Consider the following 27,279-nt stretch of genomic DNA (forward strand, 5'->3'; position numbering starts at 1 on the left):
TGTCTTATCTGTCTAGATTCCACAGTATCTTATCAAGCTGAGAGTGAAAAGGCTTTGGGGTCTGCTGCTGTTTCTGCAGGATCTGCAGGCAATGCTCTGTGTGATGAATCCATTTCAGAGAATCCTGGATTCAGGGAATCCAGGTCACTGACCTCACTTCAGGAGTCGGTGCTGTTCTAATTATAGCCTTCTCAGCACTGTTCTCTTGGCCCTGTCTGTGCCTCACGTAACTCTGTGACTGGGGGGAGCCCTATTTTCAGAGAAGGAAGCGGCAGAGAGGGGTCAGGAACTCGCCAGGCCACGAGGGGTTCAGAAGTAGAAAGACCCCGGGCCTGAAGCTCAAGTCTCAGCAACTGTTAACAGGGAAACCTGGTGTATCACCCTCCTCGCCTGCGCTGTGACCCCCTGTAAGAGCCGGGTCTGGTCCTGGCTGTGACAAGCCCTCTGGTGAGAGCCCCTGAGGGGGCAACCAAGGCTGACTGGCAGAGATGCAGCAAGGCACTGGCCTTGAGAGGCAGGGAGGGCCTACCTTTGTGCTGCCCTTCCCTCTGCTGGTCAATGGTCACGCTTTTACTTTGCAAAGCTTTCCCCATCTTTTGCCCTGGCTCACCCTCTCCAAAGCCCCTGGTAGCCTCTCCTTAGTGTGGATTTACAGGTGAGGCGCATACTCCAGGCAGGTGGTCACTCATGTGGTCTGGTCTGGGCATCCAGCTGGGGCCATGTGCGACTGGCTTGCCTGGCCCACAGGGTGGGAGCCCTGGTGGGAGCTGGTGTGGAATCTTGTCCTCCTGGGTCCCAGGCTGCTGCTCACCTCTAGAACGGGCCATGGGGTGACACAGTAGAACCCCCTGGAGGGTGTGCTGTCCTGGGTGGAACAGGGTGCACACAGGGATTTGCTCCTGGCTGCGCTCTTGCTCCTCTCACGCTGGCTTTTGTTTCCTGCAGGGTCAGGAGACGCCTGAAGAATATTACTCTGAGAGCCTCGATGACCCAGAAGGAGCATTCCACTTCTCAGGGATGAGGGCCGAGAGCGCCTCTGCGGATGTCTCTGCAGCCTCCTCCCCGGAGCAGTCACCTCCGCCCTGGGCTCACGCCGCAGGCAGCGAGGGCCCGGCTCCTGCCTATGTTGCCAGCGCACCCTTTCGGGAAGGCGGGGTCCTGGGCCAGGCCGCCTCCCCTCTGGGCAGGGTGAATGGGAGGCTCTTCGCAAGTCCCAGAGACCCATTCTCTGCCCCAGGCCTTCAGCGGAGGGTCTACCACCAGGACCAGTCGTCCATGGGAGGCCTCACGGCTGAGGACATTGAGAAGGCCCGGCAGGCCAAGGCTCGCCCTGAGAGCAAGCCCCACAAGCAGGCAGTGCGTGCAGGAGGCCCCTGGGGTGGGCTGGAGTGGTCCCCACAGTCCTGCTGTGTCAGGCGCAGCCTCTGGGGACACTGTCCAGGTCTGTGGCCTGGAGTTTCAGGCACACGGAGGCCTCTTGTGGGTGGAGTGTGCTGCCCTTGGGGTGGAGAGGGGCTGTGGGGGGCAGCATGGACCCTGAAGGTTGGTCCTGTTCCTGGTCACTGATGCCATGAAGGGTCTTCTCTTCTCCCTCTAGCTCAGTGAGCATGCTCGTGAGCGGAAGGTACCAGTTACACGTATTGGGCGGCTGGCTAACTTTGGAGGTAAGGTGCCAGTCCTGGCGAGAGGAGCTGAGGCTGCCATGGGGCCTTTGTGAGGCGGGAAGGATGGGGACCCACGGGTGTCCTGGGGAGGGTGGTAGCTCCTGTGTTTGCCATTCTTGGATGTTTTCCATGAATGTGAAAACATTCATGGGATCCAATGTGATTGTGAGTGATCCAGCCACTACCTCATCTCACCCCTGGGGATCAGTGGGGTGTGGCTGATGCTGTGCTGTGACTGCGGCTTTGCTTCTTGTGGGGCAGCGTCTGCAGCATCAGCTTCTCACTCAGGCCTCCGGAGGCCCCGCAGAGAGGAGGTGGGACAGTGGGGCTGCTTGGCTCCTGGACACAGTAGTTTTGCCCAGTCCTTTGGGGAGCCACTTGCTGATTCCCACAGGGCTGCGGGCTCCAGTAGAATGATATTGAGGTGTGTTGGCCCTGAGCTGCTGCTGTCCATTTTAATACCCCGTAGAGTTGTGAATTTGTCCTTTCCTTTGGGAGTTTGTGTGCAATACATCTGTGCTCTCTTTGTCTATATTGGAGGATCATCTTATAATGAAGATTCACAGCAGTTGTATCTGCTTTTGTGATGTTGTGTTGTCTATCTGGTGCTTATTCGCTGACCAAAATATTTCTGTTGAAAGTGCTGTCCTTTGCAGTGGTTCTACTTGAAGATGGAATGACCTCTCTAAAGCTTGCTTGTCCTTAGTAGGTTCTCCATTCATACTTTAATGAAAGTATGGTATTATTATGGCAATCAGCTCTGGCAGCTTGATTCATATACCCTTGCTGGGCAAGTGCAAGGCTGTGTGTGGCAGAGGTCTCATTGGCTCCTGTCGATGCCAGTGCTGACTCGTCATGAAGGCCCACTCACCTGTCTGAGCTATTACTGCCTGCCTTTTGCTCTCTTGGTCTGTACGTCTCCCCTCCTATAGACTGTACATCAGGCTCACTCTTTTCCCTGGCTGCTCTTCTCTTTTGAAAACCCATCTTTCTCTTTGTTCAAAATTGGCTCTGTGTTCCTGGCCCTCTGGGAGCTGGCCTGATGTGTGGGCTTTAACACTGAACAGTGGCTGGCTGTCCACCTTATGTTCAGAGCAGACGAGGTTAGTTGGATAGAATTATCTCAACTCTGAGGTTTTCTTCCATAACTGTTATCTTAAAATTTGACATCTGCTGCTACTTATCTTTTCCAGAATCTGGCATCCAGTGTCATCTGAGTTTTAGTACAAAATTATTGCTTCATTTCACATTCATGGGCTAGCAGTTCCTCATAGAACATCGTACCCCCCTGGGGCGCCACCACCAGGATGGGTTTGAGAGTCGCTGCTCTGATGGTGTCCAGCGGTCCTCACACCCAGAAGACACGGCACTTCCCTGCTTTGCTCAGTGGCTGTTAGTTGGGATGTTTATTATCATTCTTATTGAGTGGAGGTTCTGTTTTCTCCTCCATGAGTCTGAGGGCAGGAGCCGTTCTCTTCTTACTCTAGTTTTTCTCTGTAACCTGTAATCCTCTTCCCCTCACTCAGACCAGAGCTCATCACAAAGCCCTGTTGCCGGAAGGCTTAGTTTGACTAACATAGTTTAGAATGGGCGTAAGCCTCTCTCTCGAGTCTTTGCGGGGGTGGAGTAGTAGAGGACCTGTTTGGGAAAGCGGTCAGGATGAAGGTCGTGATGGCCGATTAGAATTTGATGGAGATAATGGTGAAGCCAGCAAAAGTCAAGCCCTTTTGGGTGGTGGGTTAAGGACAGCAGACTGAAGTGAAAGCACTGGTCGAGGAAGGTGTGTAGGACAAAAAGCCAACTTCCTTAAAACCAGGGTGCAGGGCTTCCCTCGGGGTGTGGGAGACATGGCCGCCAGAGGGAGCTGGGGTTGGGTGAGAGAGGCCTGGTCTCTGTAGGGGCTTTGCACCCTCCGGAGCCTCTTGAGCCCTTGCTGACAGCTGCCTGGTGCCCAGAGCCCTCCTTCAGAGTCTCTGCTGAAGATTTGCTCACAGCTGTGAGTTGCTCATGTTGCCCATGCAGCTGGCGGCTCGTGTTTCAGGATTGGAGGTGGCAGGATGGGAGCAAAGAGGAGCCAGGTCTGGAAAGAATGTGCTGTTCTGGCCCCAGAGGTAAATTCTGAACCTTCTGTCCTATCCAGAGGTTTTCAAACTGTGGGTTATGACCCTTAAGTGAGTGTGAAATCAGTTTAGTGGATCAGGACCAGTGTTTTTAAAAAGAAGCAAATAGAATGGAATTTAAGAGAAAAGGATCAGAGTTAGTATCGTAGATCCTGAGAACTTAGAACATTGCAAAAATATTTGTTTCAGATATATTTATGCTGTTGATCCATGTTCTTCATTGCATTGTATATGGCTTACTGGTGAGTCATTGTCTAAACAATTTGAAGTGACCCTGCTTTACTTTCTTCTCCTAGGAAACACTTTGAACCTTTTTTCTCCTCACAAGGGTGAGATGTTTTGAGGTGCAGAGTAACAGACTTTAGAAAGTTTTATGAGGGGTATGAAGGAAGGCAGTTGCTCTCGACCTCAGGGAGATAGGGTTGTGTTTGGGAATGTCCGCAGCAGTATTCAGCTGTATGGAGGCAGAGGCAGGGGCTTTCCAGCTGGGATGGCACATTTTGATGCTGAGATGGGGCAAGAACTCTAGGTCCAGTTTGGCCGTAGGGTGTCATGGCTGTGATGCTGTGGGCATGGGGATCTGTACTTCTGTCCTCTACTTTTAGAGTTTTGTTTTTGCTTTTGGTTTTCAGCAGTGTGACTGTGACATGCTTGGGTGTGATTTGCTTTGTTTTTATCCTGCTCGGGATTGCAGAGCTTCTTGAATCTGTGGCTTGATGTCTTTCATCAGTTTTGGAAAATAACGGTCATTTTTTACCATATTGTTTCTGGCCTGTTCTCCTTCCCCTCTCTTTCTGAGACTCCGGTTACACATGTGTTGGGTCTTTCCCTCTGTCCTATGTGTCTCCTCTGCTCTTTTCTGTATTTTTCATTTGTGCCTCAACCTTACAGGTTCAGGGAGATGTCTAATCCTCTCTCCTGCACCTACAAATAGAGGGAGAACTGGATGATTATAGAAACGAGACTAACAGACAAAGTGAGCACTAAAGAAAACTTGTTTCTCTGGTGGCTCGGTGGTAAAGAATCTGCCTGCCAGTGTAAGAGACATAAGAGATGTGGGTTCTTCCCTGGGTTGGAAAGGTCCCCTCGAGAAGGAGATGACAACCTACTCCAGTATTCTTGCCTGGGAAATCCCACGGACAGAGGAGCCTGGTGGGGGGGTTGCAAGAGTCAGACATGACTGAAGTGAGAAGGAGATGACAACCTACTCCAGTATTCTTGCCTGGGAAATCCCACGGACAGAGGAGCCTGAGTTGCAAGAGGCAGACATGACTGAAGTAAATAAACAACAACAAGAGAAAACTTATCAAAAGGAGCTGAGCACTGTGTGCATAGCACTTTGCTGATCACTGCTGCTGCTGCTGCTGCTAAGTCGCTTCAGTCGTGTCCGACTCTGTGTGACCCCAGAGACGGCAGCCTACCAGGCTTCCCCGTCCCTGGGATTCTCCAGGCAAGAACATTGGAGTGGGTTGCCATTTCCTTCTCCAATGCATGAAAGCAAAAACTGAAAGTGAAGTTGTTCAGTCGTGTCCGACTCCTAGCGACCCCATGGACTGCAGCCCACCAGGCTCCTCCGTCCACGGAATTTTCCAGGCAAAAGTACTGGAGTGGGGTGCCATTGCCTTCTCCTGCTGATCACTAGGACCTTCATTTAGGAATTTACAGTCCACATCATTGAGGCAGAAGGGAGAAAAATACTAAGTAAGAGAACTAGAAAGAGAGGAACAACAAGTGAAGAAATAGGAAGCGATAAGGATATTTAGATTCTACGTAGAAAGGATTTTGAAATATGATACGTGAAAATAGATGCTAGTCTGAGAAAACAGTGGGCCAGGAGTGAAGAGTAGAGGGAACGGACTCTCAGGAATCCTCTTATTTTTAAAAGGTAAAAGGTTAAGGACTACTCCCAGAAAAATACATTGCTTTAAAAAATAGTTCCCAAGACACCATTGAATTTCTTAAGTGATTTTGTAAGAACAGTGTTCTTACAAATAGAAAATAGGTGAATGCAAACTGATCGCCATTGTTGCCTAATTTCATAAAGATTCTGATCACCCTAGGTGTCCTGTTAATATGTCAGCAACAAAGCTCTCTCTGAGCTCGTTTGCCCCCTTTCCGACAAAGCTTTTGTGTCGTTCCCCACAGCCCCTCGGCTCAGTAGTAAAACTGAAAACAAAAGATTTGGGGATAAATGGGCATAGTTTGGTGATTTTTCAATTTTGCTAAGTAAGAACATTTAAAACAAAACCTATTATCCACTACGAACACCATTTAATTTATACTTTTAAAGGCCATTTAGCAATGTAAAAGTACAAAGGACACGCTCCCGAGATAAAGGATGGGACATCGGGTAACTGAGTCTCGTTGACGGCCTCATTCAGTCTTCTTTGTTTCAGATGTAGACCCTGCTGTGTCTTGCCAGGGGCCTTGCAGAGCCGGTTCAGCAGTGGGGATGCCAGTGGACCCCTGGGCTGGGGTGGGGGGCGCAGCTCCGTAGGGGTGGGAGTGTTCACATCTCCTGCAGTAGGACTGTGTTCCGAGCTCCTGGCATGAAGCCCTGTGTTGACTTGTCTGAAGTCAGGCTTCCCCCACCAGCATTATTGATAGGGCACTTGATTTTCATTGAGGGTGTGGAGATCTGAGGTCCTGGTGTCGATAGGGGCTGCCCTGGCATCCCTCGTTGGGTGGCACTCAGTGATGCCAGCTTTGCCGCTTGACTTCCCGAGGACGCACGCTGCACATGTGCTGTCCCTCTAAGCAGCCGGCGCTCCTCTGTGCCTCTGTGGTCGCAAGACTGATGCTCTGTAAGTCCAAGAGAAGTTAGCAACCTTGGCAAGGGTGAGGGAACATGGTCTCCTGCATTTCCCAGGAGCATGCTTCAAAGGCACTTTGAGTCTGGGTCTGCCACCCTTGAACTCGTCCCTTCTCCTGGATCCAGCAGAGGGGCCGTCAGTTCTTCCCTTCCCACCCTGGCCCAGTTCTTAGAACCGAGGAGAACACTCACCCTGCAGGGAACTTCCTCCACCGCTCCTTCCTGTTTGCCTTCCTGCAGCGCTGTGGGCTGCAGCCCCTCCCAGGCCTGGAGCTGGCGTGGTGTGGAGGGTGCAGGTGATGGGAGAGAATGTAGAAGAACCAAGGGTTCGGGAGCACCTTGAAGCAAAGGAAATTTCCTTGTCCGTTGCCTTTTCTGCGTGGACTTTCTTGTTCTATGAGATCAGGAGGACCGTGGGATGTGTTGATAAAAGTGAGGCCCGTGAACAGAGCCTGGCACGTGGGTGGTGCAGTGTGAGTGAAGCTGTTTTCCCTTAGGTTTGCCCCTCACCGCTGCAGGAAATCTCTGGCCAGCCTTGCTCAGTAAACATGCCTGGGGGTCTGGCAGGTAAATGCGGAACATTTCCTCACTTCTTTCTGCTCTCAGCACCTCTCACCACGCCTCCTCAGAGATGCTGCTGTTTACTGGAAGGTGTTTATTTTTACTTTTTTCTTGACCTATGTGCCTGTGTGGGCGGAAGCCCAGTGGTTGCTCAGAGGGGACCTATTTGTCTCTTGAGGACCTGCAGAGGGCCTCTGGGGCCTGGGATTTCTGGTCACGAGGAACAGGCCCAGTTCCCTGGGAAGCAGCCCACTGCTCCCAACTCCTAGGGAGAACCCTGCTCCCTGCAGTTCCTCACTCCTTCCGTGTTTCTAGCCTGAAAAACCTCCTCTGGTGAGAGAAATGTAGGAACTTTCTTGAAAGGGGCTGGTGCCTTCTCACAGCCTAGGGTGGTGGCCAGGCTGCTGACAGTGGTCGTGGGGCTACTTACCTGAATCTGTGGCTGGTCTCCTCTGGGACCTCTGAGCAGCCTGTGCGGTCCAGGCCAGGGCTGCCTGTGGGTCAGGGCATGGATGGCGCTGTCCTGAGGGCTGGGCTGGGGGGGGGGGGGCTGGGTGTGGGTGGGGATAAAGGTGACACACGGAGAGTGAGTGAGCCTGGGCTCAGGGTGTCCTCACCAACTCGGGGAATCTGAGACAGAGGTGCCGCCTGGCTCTGCGGGAAGGAGGAACCTGGCTGCACCCTGCCCTTCTCTCTCCACGAGGCTCTGAGAGTCCTTTAAATCAGCTGTATTGAGGACTGGCAGGAGGGCCAGTCTATTCCTGGTTCAGTAGAGCAGGAGCTCTGAGGTCAAGGTCAGGGCTAGCTGGCTGGCGGGGCTGCTCACCTTCCGGGCCGCAGTGGGGAGCCTGTCTTTTGGCAGTTCTGCAGGCCTGGCACCAGGCTGGTCCTGAGGGAGCTCGCGGGGCCATTGGAGGAGCCTGCGGCCTCCTTTGCAGAATGTTCCCTCCGTGATTCAGTGTTCAGTGACATGTCCTTGGCTTGGAGAGCTTTGGCTCTGTCCCACAGCCTAGAAGTGGCCAGAGAAGAGTCTGAGGGGGCCCAGCAGGAGGCGCGGGGGGATCTGCAGAGGGAGGGGTGCGGCGTCTGCTTGCAGTGGCCAGGCTGGGTAACCTTTGGTGCGTCTGCCTCTCTCGTAGGCTTCTCTTTGGATTTGATCTAGCCAGAGAAAAATCTTGGGGCAGAGATACGCTGGTGAAGGTCATTGGGATTTGAAAGTTAACGTTCCCATTATCATTTTTTTGCTAAGTCAGATAGTGTGATGAGTGGGGTGGGGATGGGCAGGCAGCAGGAGTTAATATTTGACCAGAGACGCGGCTCCGGCTCTGTGCTCAGTGTCCCCTGGGGCTGGGTTGGGGTGTCAGAGGGAAACAGGCCACAGCATCTCCATTCAGCGCACCAGGGTGTCCTTGGGGGCATCTCCAGATGACTGTGGCCTCTTCCTCTGGCTGCCAGAACTTGGCTTATGCTTGGCATGTGCTGACCGAGCAGCAACATGGGCTGCTGGGCACTTGAAATGTGGCTGGTCCAAGTTGAGATGTGCTCTGAGAGTAAAATACACGTTGGATTTGAGGGCTTAGTGTAAGAAAAGAGTAATATATCTTTTTAACCGTGTTTATATTGAGTACTTGTAAGGGATGATATGTTGAGTTGTTGTTGTTCAGTCACTCAGTCGTGTCCAACTATTTGCGACCTAATGGAGTGTAACACACCAGGCTTTCCTGTCCTTCCCATCTCCTGGAGTTTGCTAAAACTCATGTCCATTGAGTTGATGATGCCATTCAACCATCTCATCCTCTGTTGACCCTTTCTCTTGCCTTCAGTCTTTCCCAGTATCAGGGTCTTTGCATCAGGCCAAAGTATTGGAGCTTCAGTTTCAACATCAGTCCTTCCAATGAATATTCAAGGTTGATTTCTTTTAGGATTGATTGGTTTGATCTCCTTGCTGTCCAGGGGACTCTCAAGAGTCTTCTCCAACACAACAGTTCAAAAGAATCAATTCTTCAGCACTCAGCCTTCTTTATGGTCCAACTCTCACATCCATACCTTACTACTGGAAAAACTATAACTTTGACTAGATGGACCTTTCTTGGCAAAGTAATGTCTCTGCTTTTTAATACGCTGTCTAGGTTTGTCATAGTTTTTCTTCCAAGGAGCAAGTGTCTTTTAATTTCATGGCTGCAGTTACCATGTGCAGTGATTTTGGAGCCCAAGAAAGTAAACTCTGTCATTGTTTCCATTGTTTCCCCATCTGTTTGCCATGAACTAAGTGATGGGACTGGATGCCATGATCTTAGTTTTTTGAATGTTGAGTTTTAAGCCAGCTTTTTCACTTTCCTCTTTCACTTTGATCAAGAGGCTCTTTAGTTCTTCTTCACTTTCTGCCATAAGGGTGGTGTCATCTGCATATCTGAGGTTATTGATATTTCTCCTGGCAGTCTTGATTCCAGATTGTGCTTCAGCAGCCAGGCTTTTCTTATGATGTACTCTGCATATAAGTTAAATAAGCAGGGTGACAGTATACAGCCTTGACAGTATACTCCTTTCCCAATTTGGAACCAGTCCATTGTTTCATATCCAGTTCTAATTGTTCCTTCTTTAGTTGCATACAGGTTTCACAGGAGGCAGATAAGGTGGTCGGGTATTCCCATCTCTTTAAGAATTTTCCACAGTTTGTTGTGATTCATAGTCAAAGGCTTTAGCTTAGTCAATGAAGCAGAAGTAGTTGTTTTTTTCTGGAGTTCTCTTGCTTTTTCTGTGATCCGGTGGATGTTGGTAATTTGATCTCTGGTTCCTCTGCCTTTTCTAAATCCAGCTTGAACATCTGGAAGTTCTCGGTTCATGTACTGTTGAAGCCTAGCTTGGAGAATTTTGAGCATTACTTTGATAGCATGTGAAATGAGTGCAATTGTGTGGTATCTTGAAAATTCTTTGGCATTGCCTTTCTTTGGGATTGGAATGAAAACTGACCTTTTCCTGTTCTGTGGCCACTACTGAGTTTTCCAAATTTGCTGGCATTCTGAGTGTAGCACTTTCACAGCATCATCTTTCAGGATTTGAAATAACTAAGCTGGAATTTCATCACCTCCACTAGCTTTGTTCATAGTAATGCTTCCTAAGGCCCACTTGACTTTGCATTCCAAGATATCTGGCTCTAGGTGAGTGATCACACCATCATGATTATCTGGGTCATTAAGATCTTTTTTGTATAGCTCTTCTGTGTATTCTTGCCACCTCTTAATATCTTCTGCTTCTGTTAGGTCTATACTGTTTCTGTCCTTTATTGTGCCCATCTTTGCATGAACTGTTCCCTTGGTATCTCTAATTTTCTTGAAGAGATCTCTAGTCTTTCCCATTCTATTGTTTTCCTCTGAGGAGGCCTTAGAAATAGCTGAGAAAAGAAGAGAAGTGAAAGGCAAAGGAGAAAAGGAGAGATATAGCCATCTGAATGCAGAGTTCGGGAGAATAGAGATAAGAAAGTCTTCCTAAGTAAACAATGCAAAGAAATAGAGGAAATATGTTGAGTACTTTGGGTTAAATAAAATATACGATCGGAATTCTTTTCGTATGCTTCTTTTTGCCTTTTTAATGTGGTCACTAGCAAATTAAAAATACCCGTGGCTGGCGTTATGTTTCCTGGGCAGCACTGGTCTGCCTTTGAATAGGAGAAAGGACAGTAATAGCAAACATCTTTAAACGGTGTCGCCCTATGACTGCCCCTCCTGGAGGTGCTTCAGTCTTATTCCACTGTTTAATCCTCACACCGAGGACTACAGCTTTACAGCTGACAAAGTGGGGGCTGTGCATTTGCCTAATGGTGGGTAAAGTGTATTCCATAAATACATGTGTTTTAATTTGGTTATCCTTTTTTGATGTTTTAAAATTTACCTTCATTAAGTAGCTTTCTCTGTCAGTTCAATAGTATTTCTCATAGAAGTAACGCATAATCGTAGAAAACTTGGAAAATGCAGACGCACGTGCAGGTTTCCTTGCCCGGTGTGCGCCTGCCGGGCCTAGAGGGAAGCTGTTTCGTCAACCTCCCCGCCCGCAGGACCGTGCTCACCAGCGCTGGCTGTTCTCGGGCCTCTTTGGGATCTTCCCTGGGTCTTTGCTGTCCCGTCTGCTGTGGTCAGTGTGCTCCTCCATGTGTTCTTCACTCTCGGCTAACTGGCCCCCGCCCCTAAGCCAGCCGGAACTGTGTTTGAAGTAGAGGAGATGGGCCCTGAGCCAGGCTCCTGGGCCTTCTTTGTGGGCTGAGTGGCACCTGCTGGGCTCCTCGGGCCTCTCCTGGACAGTTGGGATCATCCAGTACCAACCTCTGGACAAAGGAGGTGTTAAGAAACCTTGATTTCAAAGGTTGATGAAGGGAGAAAGTGGGGCTGATACCCTACCATCCTTAAACCCCTGTGCGTGTCTGTGGGGCCTTCCTCTTGAGTGAGAGCTGTGGTCTGGGCTCCAGTGAGGCCCCTTGGCTTTTGCAAAATGTTCCAACCCTACCAATGACTGCTGTATGTTGTGGTGGTAATACGTCTCCTTGCAGCTGCAGTGAACTAGATCAGAGAGTTCTAGGGTGTTGAGGCTCACTGCACACACTGAAGTGGGTGACTGTGTCCCGAAGGGTGCCCTGTGTTGTCCTTGGCCTGCAGCCATTCCTGGTTTATTTTCCATTTGTGCTGTGCCTCCCCCTGTGTTTTTCATTGTATGTTGTCTCGGGCGTGTTTGTGCGTCGCGTGAGCATATAGCAAAGACGATGGGAGTAGGGGTAGAGGAGACTTTTCCACCAGAACACTCGTCTTGATCCAGGTGTTCTCTGAAAACAGTCAGTATGTATCTCCTACCTTTTCACAATGTCTGCAGTGTCAGCGGGGTCCCTGGGGAGTGAGGCCCTTGTCTGCCTGGGGTGCTCCAGGGCTCATGGGGAAGGGCAATGGGCAGCTCCTGAGCGAATGCCCAGAGCCCTCAACCTCCTCTTTGCAGGTCTGGCCGTAGGTCTGGGCTTCGGGGCCCTGGCCGAGGTTGCCAAGAAGAGCCTCCGCCCCGACGACCCCTCAGGTGAGCTGGGCCCTTGACCAGGAAGGTAGGGTGGGCCCTGGGAGCTGGGCCTGTCAGCTCCGAGCTCCTGCCTGTGTTCCCCGAGGGTTGGCCACCACCTTGCACCTTGCATTCGTGTAAATGGCAGCCCTGGAGTTTGGGACCCGAAGGCCGCTGTGCACCCGTCCCGGCCCATGTTGGCTCACCCCACCCTCCTGGCTCCTCTGGAGGGTGAGGAGGAGTTCACTTGCTCTCTCCTGACAGGAGCCTCAGGTTCCGTTGGGACCCCAGGTCTGCTAGGCCAGCTGCCCATGGCTCCCCGATTGGCTGTGGCTGAGGGATGTGGGACCTGCTGCTCAGTGCCCTGGGGTGGCTATCTCCTCTCCAGCCTCAGACCCTTTTGTCTCTGAGGTGAAGGTCATGACTCTCCTGTGATCCCAGGGCCAGCCTGGGGTCAGGTCAGAATGCCCAGTTCTGGGTGGCCAGCTGTGGGCAGCACTCCATGGAGAAAGTTCTGCAGACTGGCTGCTGGAACCTGGGTGCTTATGGTGCTGTGTTAGTGGGTCAGGGGGCAGCTCCCCCCACCTCCCACTTGCGGGGGTGCCCAGCCAGGGCCCCTCCCCCAAACTTGTCCCGGCGTGGGGGTGGGTTGGGTAGATGCAGAGAACTTTCCCTTTAATGGAGTTCTGGTGGCCATTAAGGGCAGCCCTGCTAGAGCCGTCTGCTCATGGATTTCTCAGCGTGTACTTGATGTTCCCGGCTGAGTGCCCCCATCCCTATTCAGGGCTCATCAGCTCATTCTAGGGCCTGACACCTCCTCCTCCCATCCCTGGGGACCCTGAGTGGTCCCCACTGTCCACGTGGTCCCTGAGCCCTGGCTACAGCTCCGGGCCTGGCTCCCCTGGTGGCCTGCCAGCCACCCGGATGGCCCTGCTTCACCTGCAGGACCCTCTGGAGGGGATGAGAGTCCTCTCGGGGGAGATGGCACTAGCCTGTCCCAGCGGCCCCTGAGCATGTGTGTCCTTGGAAGGGGCCAGAGGACAGAGAGGATTAGGGAGGTATTTTTAGTGTTGGTGCTGAGGCTCCGGGAAGTGAAGCCTGACTCTGGAGTGAGAAGCCAGCCTCCCCCAGGCACAGATCCTCCCGTCCTCCGCTCCAAAACTGGCAGCTCTCCATCCCGCCTTGTCCAAGCAGCGGAAAGGCAACCCCGGCTCCTAGGTTACAGCTGGTGTCCTTTGTCAGGGAAGCGGTGGCCTGGCTGGGGGTCAAGGCACCTGGGTGCCACCAGACTGGGAGCAGGACATGGGGCTCAGGCCAGAGGGTGTGCTCCCCCTTCCTGAGCAGCGCCTGGAACGCTGGGCCTGGAGGGCGCCCACCAGCCCAGCCCGCTCTCCCCAGGGAGCCTCTCCTGGCTGGGGGCCAGCCCACCATGCCCTTGGGCTCCCTGACTCCCCGACATTGTTCTCAGACCACCCTTGCCCAGGCAGTGGAGACTGGCCAGCTGTGAGGAGGGGCTGCCTAGAAATCTCAGGAGGGCCGGGCCCTGTCTCTCAATGTCAGGGTCACTGTGTCACTCGGGGAGAAAGCGCCCTCCTCCTGCCTGAGGCGGGGCCTTCCTCCTCCCCTGCCTCCTCAGGGGACACGACCCAGGTCCCCGGTTCACAGGGCCCAGGGGCTGAGCGGCTGGGGAGGGCAGAGGGGACTTAGAGGTCTGCCAGGGACCCCTCTTGGCCCAGCCACCTTGGAGTGGCCCTGCCCAGGGGCTGTGGCTTCCGTGACATCCAGCTGCTGGCCTCTTCCTGTGGAGCTGAACTCTCTCCCCTTTCTGGGACCCTGTCCTGATATCTGGTTCCCTGAGAGTGAGCCTGACCCTGTGTAGGCCTAACAGCTACCCTCAGGCACTGGCCTTCAGACTCAGATCCTGCTTTAGCCCTTTGGCCCTGGTATATCAGAGGCCAGGCTGGTACAGCCCCGGACGGAGGGCAGTGGCATGACACCACCTCCCCTGGTCCCCCCATGGGGATCCGGCTCAGACCTGCTCTGAGTGCTGGACCAGGCCAGCAGGGATGCAGGCTGAGGAAAGTGCCAGGCACCGTGGGGGCAGCCTGGGGAGTTTCTGGTCTAATTGGGCTCACAGGACAGAGGGCAAGACCACTGGGTGACCCCCTCCTCGTCACCTTGAGTCACCACCCTGTACCCTCCCACCCCTGAGTATTCTGCTCCCTGGAGGTTCCTACACTTTCTCCCTGGGCCAGCTGGCTGCAGGGGGCTGCAGGGCCTCTGTGGGGGAGAGGGGAGAGGCGGGCACCCACCTGGTGAGGCTGTCCTTGACCCTGTACTCCCCTCCTTGGAGGGCTGCGCTCTCACCATGGCCAGCGGGGCCCGGGTGACTGTGCGGGGACTCCGGGTGTGCTGGTGGCCTTTGCCCAGGACACTGAGGGGCAAGGGACTGTCACTTGGCTGGGGCTGACATGGAGGGAGAGGACCCATGGGCCAGCCTGTGTGTGTGTGTGTGTGTGTGAATTGGGAGGGTGCTGGGGGCCGCCTGGGGAGACCTATGGGGCCCCGGAGGGCCTTCCTCAGCATCTGGGGGGAAAGTGTGAGAAGTGGAGTTAAAACTGCCCTGCTGGTTTCCCTGGGAGGGAAGCCCTTTGTGTCAGGCTCTCTGCTGGGCTCTATTCCACTGCCCTTAAAATGTGCTAAACCCTGACATTTCGTTACTGTTCTGTTTTTACTGGGAGAACCAGTGAGTTGCCAAGACCCATAACCAGGGGCTGGTGGGCTGGGTTGTACTCAGTCTTGAGTTGGGGGAGGGGCCTCTTGGGGTGAGGGGGTGGGGGTCCCAGGTTGGCAGCCCCGCCTCAGGGACATCAGGGTGGCTTTGCTCCCCTGCAGGGAAGAAGGCCGTGTTGGACTCCAGCCCCTTCCTGTCGGAGGCCAACGCGGAACGCATCGTGCGCACGCTATGCAAGGTGCGCGGGGCGGCGCTCAAGCTGGGCCAGATGCTGAGCATCCAGGGTGAGTGCGGCCAGGGCGGGGGAGACGGGGAGGGGGCGGGGGGGGTGCTGGCGGGGGGCGGGGGGGTGCAGTGTGGGGTAGGGAGCAGAGGGAGGGTGTGTGTTTCGGCCCCACTGGGGATGAGTAGGGAGGGAGGTTTTCTGCTCACTGGCTTCTCTTGTTTTGCGTCCTTGCTGTTAACCAACCTGGGATGTTTAAAAAACAGAGTCTTAAATAAGAGCCCCCGGTTGTTGTTCTTTGGCTTCTTCTGAGTGTTCTGGCATATCCAAAAGTCCTGGCATCTCAAAAATTGGTGAGAGTCAGGCTGATGGACCGAGGGTGCTGTGGGGGAGCTCATGGGCTGCAGTGGCGTGACATCGGGGCATGCCGGGTGTGGCCCAGGGAAGGAAGGCTGGGGAGGACGCTGTGGCTGAGCAGGAGGCGGGCTCGGTGTAGTGCTGAGAGTGGAGCCTGAATGCAGGGGAGCCTCAGGCCTTCTGATGGGGGCCCCCCGGGCGGAGCAGCTGAGAGGCTGGTGTCCTGAGTGGGAGCAAAGCCAGTTCCCCTCAAGCAGGAGGAACCTGAGGCTGGGCCTGTGCCTTGGCTTCTCTGAACCGGGGTTCAGTGTATGGAAGGGTGGAGCAGCGCTGGGCCTCCTCTGAGGAGGTCGCACTGGGCAGGGTGATGGAGGTGGCCTGTGCACCCTCCTTCCGAGGGGTCAGCGCTCTGCTGTCTGCTCTGCTGCCTTCCAGACGACGCCTTCATCAACCCCCATCTGGCCAAGATCTTCGATCGGGTCAGGCAGAGTGCAGACTTCATGCCGCTGAAGCAGATGATGGTGAGGTCGGGGCTTCTTGGCTGGGGCGTGGCAGCCCTGTGGGTGGGGATGGGGGGCTCCGCAGGGTGTCCCCAGCTGTGCTCACAGCCCCTCCCTGGCCTCTCTCTCCAGAAAACTCTCAACAACGACCTGGGCCCCAACTGGCGGGACAAGCTGGAGTACTTCGAGGAGCGGCCCTTCGCAGCCGCCTCCATCGGGCAGGTGCACCTGGCCCGCTTGAAGGGGGGCCGCGAGGTGGCCATGAAGATCCAGGTAGGTGCCCAGGGGCATGCTCATGTCTTCGGGAGCTGCTCAGGGCAGAGCCGGGGCCTGCGATGTGGGGGCCTCTGCACCCACATGCCCTGTGTGTACCTGCGCCCGGGGCAGAGTGCGTGTCTCATCGCCTCTGTCCCTAACACCAGATCAGCGCTGGGTGCGGAGAAGTATTTGCGGAGTGACTGGGAAGGATAATAGCCTCCCAGCAAGCTTGGTTTGAGCGGGGTGGGGACAGGGGGCAAGTGATGGTCTGCCTGGGGGCCTGAGCTGGAGGGGTGGGGCGGCTGTTTCTGTATGGGCGTGGGGGTGCGGCAGGCGGAGTGCAAGAGGGTCATGGTGGGCTCGGGGGTTACAGCAGCATCGTGGGGTTTTGGCTCTGCCCTGGAGGTGTGGGGTCTGGGAGAGACACAGCTGGGAAGCTGACGGGCGGCAGGAGGGTGGGGCCCGCAGGGCTGTGCTCTGAGTGCCCGGTGCCCCCATGCTCCCTGCAGTACCCTGGCGTGGCCCAGAGCATCAACAGTGACGTCAACAACCTCATGACCGTGCTGAACATGAGCAACATGCTTCCGGAAGGTCTGAGGCTGCTGCTGGGCAGGGCAGGCGTGGGGGTGGGGTGCTGACGCGGGAGCCCCTGGCCACCGACAGCCTGCTCCCCCGCCCAGGCCTGTTCCCCGAGCACCTGATCGACGTGCTGCGGCGGGAGCTGGCCCTCGAGTGCGACTACCAGCGGGAGGCCGCTTGCGCCCGCAGGTTCAGGTGCGTCTCCAGCCTCGGGCCCGCGCCCGCTGCTCCCGCTGCGGGGACAGAAGAGGTGGCTCTTCGGCCCTCCGGCTCCAAGGGGCGGAAGACCGTGGTTGGGGCCTGGGGTCAGAGCCCCGTCCCCCACCAGCTGGAGGCAGGGCCCTCAGCCCGGAGGCTTCAGCCCCTTGCTGTCCTGCATGTCGTCTCCAGGGTGGGCGTGGGAGGATCAGGGTGAACAGGGTGTGACCTGTCGACCCTGCCAGGGAGCTACTGAAGGACCACCCCTTCTTCTACGTGCCCGAGATCGTGGACGAGCTCTGCAGCCCCCACGTGCTGACCACGGAGCTGGTGTCCGGCTTCCCCCTGGACCAGGCCGAGGGGCTGAGCCAGGAGATCCGAAACGAGGTGTGTCACTTGGGGACCCTGGAGTCCCCAGCACTCCCTGTGGGGGGTGGGACAAGAAGGCTTTGTCGTCCCCCCACCCGGCGATATACCTGGAATCAAAGTTGGCTGTGGGCGGGAGGTGGGATGGGGTGGGTGATGAGAGGAAAGCAGGGGTCAGGCTTCCAGGTCCAGGTCTAGCGGGGCCAGGCAGCCTGGCGTGGTGTGACTGGACCCACTCGGCCCCCAGATCTGCTACAACATCCTGGTACTGTGCCTGCGGGAGCTGTTCGAATTCCAGTTCATGCAGACAGACCCCAACTGGTCCAACTTCTTTTATGACCCTGAGCTGCACAAGGTGAGCACCCGGGGGCTCCCACAGGGACCCTGAGCTCCGCTGGACCAGGCTCCGAGATCTGGGGGTCTCAGCCCCCCGTTGCCCTGTCCCTCTACCCCATTGAGGCAAACCTTCCCTGGTATCACCCATCCCCAGGTGGCTCTTCTGGACTTCGGGGCAACTCGGGAATTTGACAGATCCTTCACCGACCTCTACATCCAGGTAGAGGGGAGGTGGGGGGCTGGCCTTGGCCGGTGATCTTCTGGGGCTTGGAGGGAGGGTGGACTCCTATCCTGATGTCCCTGTCTGTCCCTGGTGTTTGGTGACAGTGGAGGAGATCACAGCCGCCTCAGGTGCAGAGGAAAGTAAAAGTCAGTTGTGTATGACTTTGCGAGGCCATGGACTGTAGCCCCCCAGGCTCCTCTGTCCATGGGATTCTCTGGGCGAGAATACTAGAGTAGATAGCCATTCCCTTCTCCAGGGGATCTTCCCAACTCAGGGACTGAACCGCAGGCAGATTCTTTACTGTCTGAGCCACCAGGGAAGCCCAAGTAAAGGGTAAAAGTGGATGTGCTGGCATGTGGGGGGAGGGGCTGGTGCCAGCCCCCTGGACCCCCAGGATCTCCTCTCTACGTGCCACCCATGGTGCCTCTGTCCAGATCATCAGGGCTGCTGCTAACCAGGACAGGGAGGCTGTACTGAAGAAATCCATAGAGATGAAGTTCCTTACCGGCTATGAGGTCAAGGTGAGCTCTCTTGACTCTGGAGGTGCACCAGGCCTGCTGAGCCACATGCAGCCCCCGGGCCCACTTTGGTGTTTGTGGGAAGGCTGGGACGTGGACTGCTTTCCCTGTGAAATCTGAAGGGTATCTCAGTTTGTAAGTGGATGGAATCAGAGCTGGTAGGGCAGGTCGGGCAGGCCCTGCCCCAGCCGGTGGGCCGAGGTCCTCAGAATACCAGGGCTGGTCATGAAGCCCTTGTGTCCCACCCCAGCCCATGTCGAGATCCTAGTCATTGGGCTCGTCGCGGGCGCTCAGGGCCTGGGCGAGCAGGTGGGATGGTAAAGCCCAGCCCCCACTTCCTGTGGCCTCACTGGGGGAGGGGTGAGGGGCACGCTGGAAGAGATCTTAATAGCCCCTTAAATGAAGGGGTGACCGTCTTGGTGTCCTGTCGCCAGATAGCAGCACTCTCCTCTCCCGACAGTGGGGAAGGGGCGCAGACCCCCTGGTGGTCTCGGGTCTACCACCTACAAGGAGTGCAGAGGCTCAGCTCAGCTTAGGCCTGTGGCTCTTTCGAGATTGACAGGCGTTTTATAAAACCTCTGGATTTGAGTGCCCTCAGGCTGGGTCACACCTGGCATTCTGCCACAGACCTGCCAAGCTCCCTTTCTTCTTACCTGGAAGAAAGGTCACACATTAAGTGGTTTGAGTTCATGCCCCCACTTACCATGATTCAATCTGGGTGAAGCACTCACTACCCGCCCTGCCCTCAGGGAGTGCTCAGTCTAGCCCCTGGGGGGTGGGAGGAGCCCTGGGCTTGAAGCCCCCAGGCTCTTCAGTCTCCCCTCCGTCTTCCTCCAGGCCATGGAAGACGCCCACTTAGATGCCATCCTCATCCTGGGGGAGGCCTTTGCCTCGGAGGAGCCCTTTGACTTTGGGACCCAGAGCACCACCGAGAAGATCCACAACCTGATCCCCATCATGCTGAAGCACCGGCTCGTCCCGCCGCCGGAGGAGACCTACTCCCTGCACAGGAAGATGGGCGGCTCCTTCCTCATCTGCTCCAAGCTGAAGGCCCGGTTCCCCTGCAAGGCCATGTTCGAGGAGGCCTACAGCAACTACTGCAGGAGGCAGGCCGAGCAGCAGTAGCAGGACCCTCCGGCCTCGGTCCTTGAGCCGCTGAAACTAGTAGGAAGCTGGTGGTGCCCGCGCTGCATTTAAACTTCGCCCAGTGGGAGAGGGTGGCCGGGCTGATGGGGGGGACGCTGCTCGGAGCCCGTTGCCCGCGCTTATACACGGTTTTCTTGCTAAGTGGCTGTGGGGTGAGAGGAGCAAGGATGAAAATGTAGCCCCACTACTGTCTGTCAGAATCTGCTTATTGTTTAGTAATCCTCTGAAATGACTCTCGATAAAAAGACAATTTTATTTCCTCTTCCTTTTTGTAACAGGGGTTTTTTGCTAATGTGAACGTTAGCCAGAAGATAAGAGTTCTTCCTTTGAATCCTGCCACCAAAAACAAAAACAAAACACCAAAACCAGAAAAGCCTTTTTGGATTTTATTGAATGTGTAATATCAGGTTTGTGTGTGTGTGTGTTTCTAGAATGAGATTTGTATTTTTTGCCTTTTCCTCTCTGGCCTGGATCTAGAAGTGCTGAGCTGAGCAGTGCCAACAAGTACTACTTTGCCAAGCCAGGTCCACCCACACCTGCCCTCTGGCTGGTTGCTAGAGGCTTTCTTGAGAACCTGAGGTTTCCAGAGAACTGCCGCCTCCTACGGGGAGGACAGGAGCCACAGAAGGAGAGAGGGCCACACGCGCTGTCCCTGGGCTCCAAGACTGGTGTGCGGGGGGGGCGGGCCGGGGCCTTGATGTGCACATATCACCTGCTTGGACCCAAGGGGTCATTTCAGGCTGTGTTAATATTCGTACAATTCTTGTAATTGTCTGATTTACTTGTTTCAATTAAAAAACAAAACAAAACAAAACAAAAAAACCCTAGCATTCTGGCATTAATTATTTCACTTGCAAAGGCTTCTAAGCTCATGGTGATGAGCCCGAGGTCAGTGCCACACCCTTTCCTGCCTCAGATGCTTCTGCAAGGTTTGGCCCTGTTCCCACCACGAGGCTCTTGGTACCTGAACCCAGAAGGCTTAGCCCATATTCATCATCAGAGAAAGATGGCAGAGCTGAGTCGGAGCAGGAGACTAGTCTTGCAAAGCCGAAAGTATTTCTTCACTGGTCCTTTACAGACGTTTGCCAACCTATGCACAACTACTGCCTCTAAAGCATGGTTTCAAACAGTGAACCAACAGGTAACAGAAATGTCCATTACGTGCGAAATGGAATGGGGAGGGGTCTCAGAATAATTACTTAGCTGCAGCCCATTTAAGATCTCCTTTGTCAAGACCACCCAGGCTTCCTGAGTGTCCTCAGCTCTGACGTTCTAACTCAAGCACAAGTTGTGGGCCGTTGTCTGCTGCTGCTCTGCAGGTAGGAGATGGACGAGCAAGCAGTCGCCGCGTTCAGTCGGCGGTGGCACGGGTCGGGAAGTCTGGCTGGGGAAGGGGGGGCGGGCCTCGTGTGGTGGGCTCCCTTGTGGCAAGCGCACACAGGCAGGGCGGCCCACAGATGCGCAGGCAAAGCCTGGCCTTGCAGACTGGGCACCAGGGACGTTCTGACCAGAGAGGGGAGCCAAAAGCCTCAAGAGAGTCAAACACTGTTCTCACCTGAGCTATGGAAGGAACTAAGAAAAGTCCCAGATTATCCCTATCCTTCCAGTAACGAGGAAGCTGGCTGAGGGGGGAGACAGGCGGAAATCGGGGTTCAGAGAGATGAAGAGTCAGTCACCTTTTCGTCATTCCTCAGACTTCTTAATCAGGGGAAAAAAGACAAAATACTCAGTTCTAACAGTTCCCTGTTTTATTGCAATACATCAGAGTCTGGTTAATATTAAGTGATACCAACATAAAATATCGGTGAGAAGTCTTGTTACATTTTTGACTGTCCCACCTTAAATATTTCTGTGCAAAAGAATCCACACCATTGTTTGGTAGCAGAGAATCTCCTTATAAAGTTCCCTAAGACACTGAGGGGGTAAAACCAAACAAAATAAAGAGTGATCAGAGGCCAAAGCAGTTATCTTTTCCCCTTCCATACACACTTATTTGTCAGCATTATATTCTAAACAAAAAAATGATTACACCCAGGCCATGCAAAACTGTACAATAATATTACAATGAGAAAAAAACCCTAAAAAATTTATAAAATAAATGATATTACACTATCAAATAAAAAGGCAGGTTATTTTGTTTTCATGAAATTTCAAGGCTGATTTGTTTTCATCAATTTCCCCCCATAAATGAAATGGTTTGTGTGTGTAACGGTCGTCCCTGTGAAGGGAGAGGAGCGCCCGGCCTGCCGACCAGCGCTGAGACTTGAGGCAGAGCTCCAGCTGAAGCGAGGGCCCCTTAGGAGCAGGGCTCTGCAGAGAACGCTGGACTTGTCATAATGAAGTCATAACAGGGAAAGAGGTTTTTAAGATGGGCCCAGTGAAATGCCATGTGGCTTATCTAATGAATACAGGGGCTGGGCCAGCGAGAGGAGGGGAGTGGGGGGCCCAGTCACTTCCCAATTGTGCCCAGCAGACTGGGGCAGTGGTGAGGCCTGGCCGCTGCTGAGAACGCCCCTCTGTCCAGAGAGCGGATGCTGAGCTTGATGGCTCCGCTAAGCTGGGAGAACACAGAGCTTGTGACAAAGGCCACTAAACAGCCCTGTTCTACCTGGGGGGTCAGGGATGTCTGCCCACCTCTACTCTGGCTTTTCTTTAACGATACCTGAGAGTCTGTAGAAATGCAACTGGTCTTTCACAGAAGTAGATGTGGCCACTAAGAAACAAAATGACATGACTCTAACCATATGAAAGGCAGAGGGAGGCTGAGAACCAGCTGGGGAATGACAGATTGTTGCTGTAAACAAAACAGGGATTTCAGATTCTTCCCTGAAGCTTGGGTACAAGCTCTGCTTGGAAAATGAAATAGATGGGCCCTTTTTAGTTGTGTTTCACAGCCTTAAAACTATGCTCCTTCAGAAAGCAGATGAAATCTCTAAGTGTGGGTGTGTGTGCAGACACATAACTAAAAAAGTTGCTTCAGCATCATTTGACGAGGAAGGCGTCTGTTTTTGGCAAAAAGAAATATATATATATATATATATGTGTGTGTGTGATATGTATATATGTAATTTTATACACCCAAAGCACATAGCAAGATTAAAGTAGAATTCAAGAGTAGACAACAAATTGGCTGAATATAGATAGCACCAAATATCAACATATCTAGACTGCGCCAGAAATGCCTCTTATTTTTCCTTTCTACTGAGAAATAAGTTCCTGCTTCCACATACGTTTCTTTGAATGTCCTGCATGAAAACAAAGGATGAATTCAGACAGCAACATCACATCTGTTCCGTAATCTTTGTTACTGATCCATTTCAGTGACACTGTTTTTTGTTTCTCTAGAATCCATTCCCCATTTCCCAAATCATTCTTTTCAAGAAGCTTCTGAAGGTAACTGCTTCATATTGGAGAATGGGGATAAACCCAGTTGAATGATCACTATCTTGGGAAAATACCTCCCAGATTACCACCCTTGGCAGTGTTTCTCCCCCAAGGCTCCTCCTATTGAATATGAATCACATTTGGGACTGCTCTTTTGCTACTGCTAAGACCATTTCAGATTACTGGAGTATAATCTACTGGGTTAGTATTACACTTCCCAGTGAGCCCGACAGCCAGGACAAGCCCTTATCTGCCCTGTTGGGGGGCTACAGGGTATGACTCACTATACTGGTGACCAGACTTCAGGTATGGTTATTATTTTGATCCTAAAAGCATCTGAAAGAAATAAGCACCTATAGGCAACAGAAACTTAGTTGTCAAAGCTATAAACTAATGGCTTAGTGTGGAGTCCAGTGAATCTCAGCTGGATCTGCCTCTGCTCAGAGGAGAAAAGGCGGGCAGGAAGAGGTGAGGGGAAAGGAAAGAAGAGGGTGGGAGGGTCTGAAGGGGAGCGGGCCACAGACGCTCAGCAGCCGGCTGGCAGGTTCCGTCTCCTCCTGGGAAGTGCCAAACGTAAGGAGTGACTGGAGTCATGGCAGTAACCAGACTCAACGTCCGACTCTTGAAATCTAAACGCACAAAAGTATTTCCACCTAACACTTCTCTTCCAAAAGCAAAGGATTTAGAAGGTTAGAATTGTGCAGTCATTTATGCCCATCCAAGTTAAACATAAATCTGAGCAAGCGCCAAGTTCAGGATGTTTAAATGCCAAACCTGTTATTATTTTAAAATTCTCTACTGTAATATTTCACAATATAATGCCCACACAGGACCCTTTCTTCCCTCCCTGAACTCAGTGACCTGCTCCTGAGAGTGGCATCCTCTGGGAACAGTCCAGCTCCCTGTGGCCTGCGGTGGGAAGCGGAAGAGCTGTGGCGGGTGTGTGTGTGTGCGCGCGTGTGCAGGTGGTGGTGGGCGGGTAAGACGACAGTGCTTACACACCAAGATGCGGACAAGCAATGGCAGGAACGGTCTTCTATTTCAGCTGAATTTTAAAGACAGCAGAAAATCTGCTGGTACTTCTCAGGGAAATTTAGATAAAAAGTAAAAGAGAGGCAGATTCTCTATATGACCGTCAGATATTTTTATTTCTATCTTTCTCTACTCATGTGCTTAACTGGTGAAATGACTCTGGAGAAAGAAATTCCTGATTCTGCATCTCTTTCCTTATGGCAATTAAAACAGCAGGAATCCAAATGGATATGGGACTAACACAATATAGCTAGGAGGGAGGCAAAGCTTACCCGCTCAGGAAGGCCACGCCGGGCTGACTTCCTGTGTGCGGCAGGGATGAGCTGTCCGCTTCCTACTCCGTGTGGGAAAGAGTATTTGGTTAAGGCTGTTCAAGTCCTTGCCTTTGAGGTTTTACATTATTTGGTAATTAACCCCCTTTCCCAGGCTTATCTGAGGATGCTGACACCCCCTCAAAACAGCTCCCTCTCTGAAGAGAAGCTGGCTCAGCTGGGGGCATAGGCCTCACTGCAAGGGGGGAGCAGACCAGCCAAGGGAAAAAAGCACTCTGCTGAACCTGTTTATGGCCATTCCTTGTGTCCTTTCAGATGGAAGGGATCCAGAAGGTGACAAAACTGCGTTTCTACATTCATCTGCAGAAGATACCAAAATATAATAACAGATGAGAAGTGTGGTTCAAATTCTACTGCTAGAAATAGAAATGTCTTGGATAGAAGTAAATCTGCCTTTTAATGATGCTGCTGAAGAGGCTTTAAATGTTACAAGTCTGGTTCCCAGTTTACACTCCAAACCGATGAAACCAAAGCCTCGGAGCATCTCCTAAAGCTCGCAGGTGCCGCGTCCAGTGTGAGAGACGCAGGTTCCCCCACCCAGCGTGAGAGCTGGCGGTAAGGGGATGCTTGCTCCTCCCGCCCTCCCTCTTTACACGTCAGTGCCAGGCCTTTCTACCCTTTCATTTTTTAGGTGGAAAACAGACAGGAAATAACACAGTTCTTTAAATTAAATGATCTCTCATATACGCATCCATTTTTTTGTTGAATACAAGATGCTTCCTTTTACTATATACATTCAGTACTTAACCTCTACATTTGTGTATTTATTTAAACTCTGTTTTGTAGTAAAATATGCATTGTTTTAGTGATAAGGGATTTACTGGCAACGATCAGGTCGACATTCACTGTGGTGCTGAAGGGGCTTGGCGCGCGCCCGGGACCCACTGGCGAGCCCCACGTGCTGTCTCAGGGCTACATGAGACTCTACTGTGAAAACAATGTCTGTCTAATCTTATTCTTATCACTTACATGTGTGGAATCTGTCTACTTAAGCTACCTTTTTAGGGGAAGGGTGAAATAGAAAGCAACGCTAAGTGTATGAAATGAAATCAGTATTCATCTAAGCTGCTCAATGAAAGTCTGCCTTTATAGTTGTTGCTGTTAAGTCGAAGCGGGCGTGGATGAAAGTCCTAGAGGCAGAATTCCCGAACCCCAGCCCTGCTACTGCAGTCGGCCCTGGCATCTTCAGGCAGAGGTTGGGGAAGAGATGACAGTGAGAGGAGGGGGGCAGTGGAGGGGAGCCCAGAGTGTCTGAGCGCGGAGGCTGCTCACGGTCCCAGCTCCCGCTCACGGGTCCCAGCTCCCGCGGTCTGTGCTCTCCAGAGATAGGCTCTTGGTCTTCCGGGGCGACACTGGGCTGGGAGGACTGCTCAGGTTGGAACTGTTAGAAGCCGTGGAATGCCGCGGAGAATCAGAGTCCTGGGAGGCCAGAGGAAGACATCAGGGAGCAGCAGAGGGTCAGGAGGGGTTCAGGCCACCACGGGTCCTCTCCAGCCACCCTGGCCAATGACTGGACATGACTTTTCTACAACCCATTTGCCAATGCAGGAGACATAAGAGACTTGGGTTCGCTCCCTGGGTTTGCTCCTCCTCCCTGGGGAAGATCCCCTGGAGGAGGGCATGGCAACCCCCTCCAGTATTCTTGCCTGGAGAATTTCATGGACAGAGGACCCTGGCAGGGTATGGTCTATAGGGTGACAGAGAGTTGGACACGACTGAAGCGACTTAGCATGCATGCATAACTTCTTTACTGTGGGTAGAAAGCACCTTTTCTAAGCTGAGTAAGAGGCACAGAATATAACAAATTCTCCAAGTCCTTTCTGCAGGTCTTTGGAAATGTAGGCTATTTTCATACGAAAGCTAGAAGTCTGAACACCTCCAGGGTAACTGCAGCTTGCAACCCAAGTGACTGGCTCTGCCACCCCTGCTGGAGCGTGTGGCTGATCCCTGCTGCGGTCCAGGCGGCAGAATGGCTTCAAGAAATACATTCACCTGTCTGGTTCAAGGACCTCTCCAGTGAACCCTGTTCTCAGGTGGAGCTGCTCCCCACAGGCACTCACCTCTCCGTCATAGTCCCGTGCTGGGGCGTCACTTCCCTGGTCCATGCCTCCCGAAGACAGCGAGCCCTCCGATGGGGAGGGCATGGGCTGCCGCTTTGCACTGTAGCTGCCTCCAGAGAATTCTCTCTTTAACGCACTGCCATTCTGTGCAGATGACCCTACAGCAGACGGTTCAGGTAAAACTTTACACATGTAGAAGGGGACAACCCTCTAGACAGTAAACAGACAGCTGAGGTGAGGAGCCCTCCTTCCTGCTTAAAGCAAACTGATGGACAGTGAGTCCAGCTACACTGAAGGCCACCCTGTGGCCCAGCCACTGGGGCTGCTGGATGAGTGGGCAGCACTTGCCAGGCCGCCAGGCCCTGCTCTCACTGGCTGTGCCCGGGCTGCCCTGCTTGCTAGGCGATTCTGCAGAATCAATGCCTCAAGTCTCCACCCACGTGCTACTGTCTCAGTGAGTCTTTCCTGCTCCCTGGGGCTCCTACAGTACTTCTCATCACGTCTTTCATAGCATCTGGACATTAGGTTGGAATTATGTGCCTGCCATTCTTTTAATGGATGGTCCTTGCCTCTGGAGGCCCCTGACAAGAACGGGGGAAGGAGCAGATGTTTAAAGCACACATGCTGAATGATGAAGTCTAGGAGAACCGATCTCAGAGAAATGAAGACCATGCCACCTGATGATGCAGAGGTGTCACTTAGCTTCTAGAGAATTTTCATTAAAGACACAAAGGAACGTAACAGAAGCATTTTCATTCCACAGGGCAAAACACCCCAGATAAAAAACAAGGTGTGTTTCTTTAAATTCACCCTCTGCTTTGATTTTAGAGTTGGGACACATCAAA

At 53.1% G+C, this 27,279-nt stretch overlaps 2 protein-coding genes across 14 annotated transcripts in view; one reads left to right on the forward strand and one right to left on the reverse strand.

Moving 5' to 3' along the window:
• The window catches only part of COQ8A (coenzyme Q8A), a 47,425-nt gene extending 26,977 nt beyond the window's left edge, over positions 1 to 20,448 (forward strand). For 2 of the 3 annotated variants that reach the window (NM_001046419.2, XM_024976347.2), the window contains 13 exons: positions 946 to 1,356; positions 1,598 to 1,664; positions 12,135 to 12,209; positions 15,084 to 15,206; positions 15,938 to 16,023; positions 16,135 to 16,275; positions 16,770 to 16,851; positions 16,941 to 17,034; positions 17,283 to 17,424; positions 17,651 to 17,758; positions 17,894 to 17,959; positions 18,397 to 18,483; positions 19,318 to 20,448. In NM_001046419.2, the coding sequence (NP_001039884.1) occupies positions 946 to 1,356; positions 1,598 to 1,664; positions 12,135 to 12,209; positions 15,084 to 15,206; positions 15,938 to 16,023; positions 16,135 to 16,275; positions 16,770 to 16,851; positions 16,941 to 17,034; positions 17,283 to 17,424; positions 17,651 to 17,758; positions 17,894 to 17,959; positions 18,397 to 18,483; positions 19,318 to 19,605 (1,770 nt within the window). In that variant the 3' untranslated portion in view covers positions 19,606 to 20,448. The remainder of the gene's footprint in view (positions 1 to 945; positions 1,357 to 1,597; positions 1,665 to 12,134; positions 12,210 to 15,083; positions 15,207 to 15,937; positions 16,024 to 16,134; positions 16,276 to 16,769; positions 16,852 to 16,940; positions 17,035 to 17,282; positions 17,425 to 17,650; positions 17,759 to 17,893; positions 17,960 to 18,396; positions 18,484 to 19,317) is intronic. The other variant, XM_010813130.4, reaches the window with a different exon arrangement.
• Positions 20,449 to 21,356: 908 nt separating this feature from the next.
• CDC42BPA (CDC42 binding protein kinase alpha) overlaps positions 21,357 to 27,279 on the reverse strand; it is a 297,315-nt gene continuing 291,392 nt past the window's right edge. For 9 of the 11 annotated variants that reach the window (XM_024976363.2, XM_059875458.1, XM_024976359.2 and 6 more), the window contains 2 exons: positions 26,435 to 26,592; positions 21,357 to 25,793 (listed from right to left, as the gene is read on the reverse strand). In XM_024976363.2, the coding sequence (XP_024832131.1) occupies positions 25,662 to 25,793; positions 26,435 to 26,592 (290 nt within the window). In that variant the 3' untranslated portion in view covers positions 21,357 to 25,661. Of the gene's footprint in view, positions 25,794 to 26,434; positions 26,593 to 27,279 lie in introns of those variants that run through there. The other 2 variants (NM_001192937.2, XM_059875459.1) reach the window with 2 other exon arrangements.

This window comes from Bos taurus, chromosome 16, assembly GCF_002263795.3.
Source record: "Bos taurus isolate L1 Dominette 01449 registration number 42190680 breed Hereford chromosome 16, ARS-UCD2.0, whole genome shotgun sequence".
NCBI lineage: Eukaryota > Metazoa > Chordata > Mammalia > Artiodactyla > Bovidae > Bos > Bos taurus.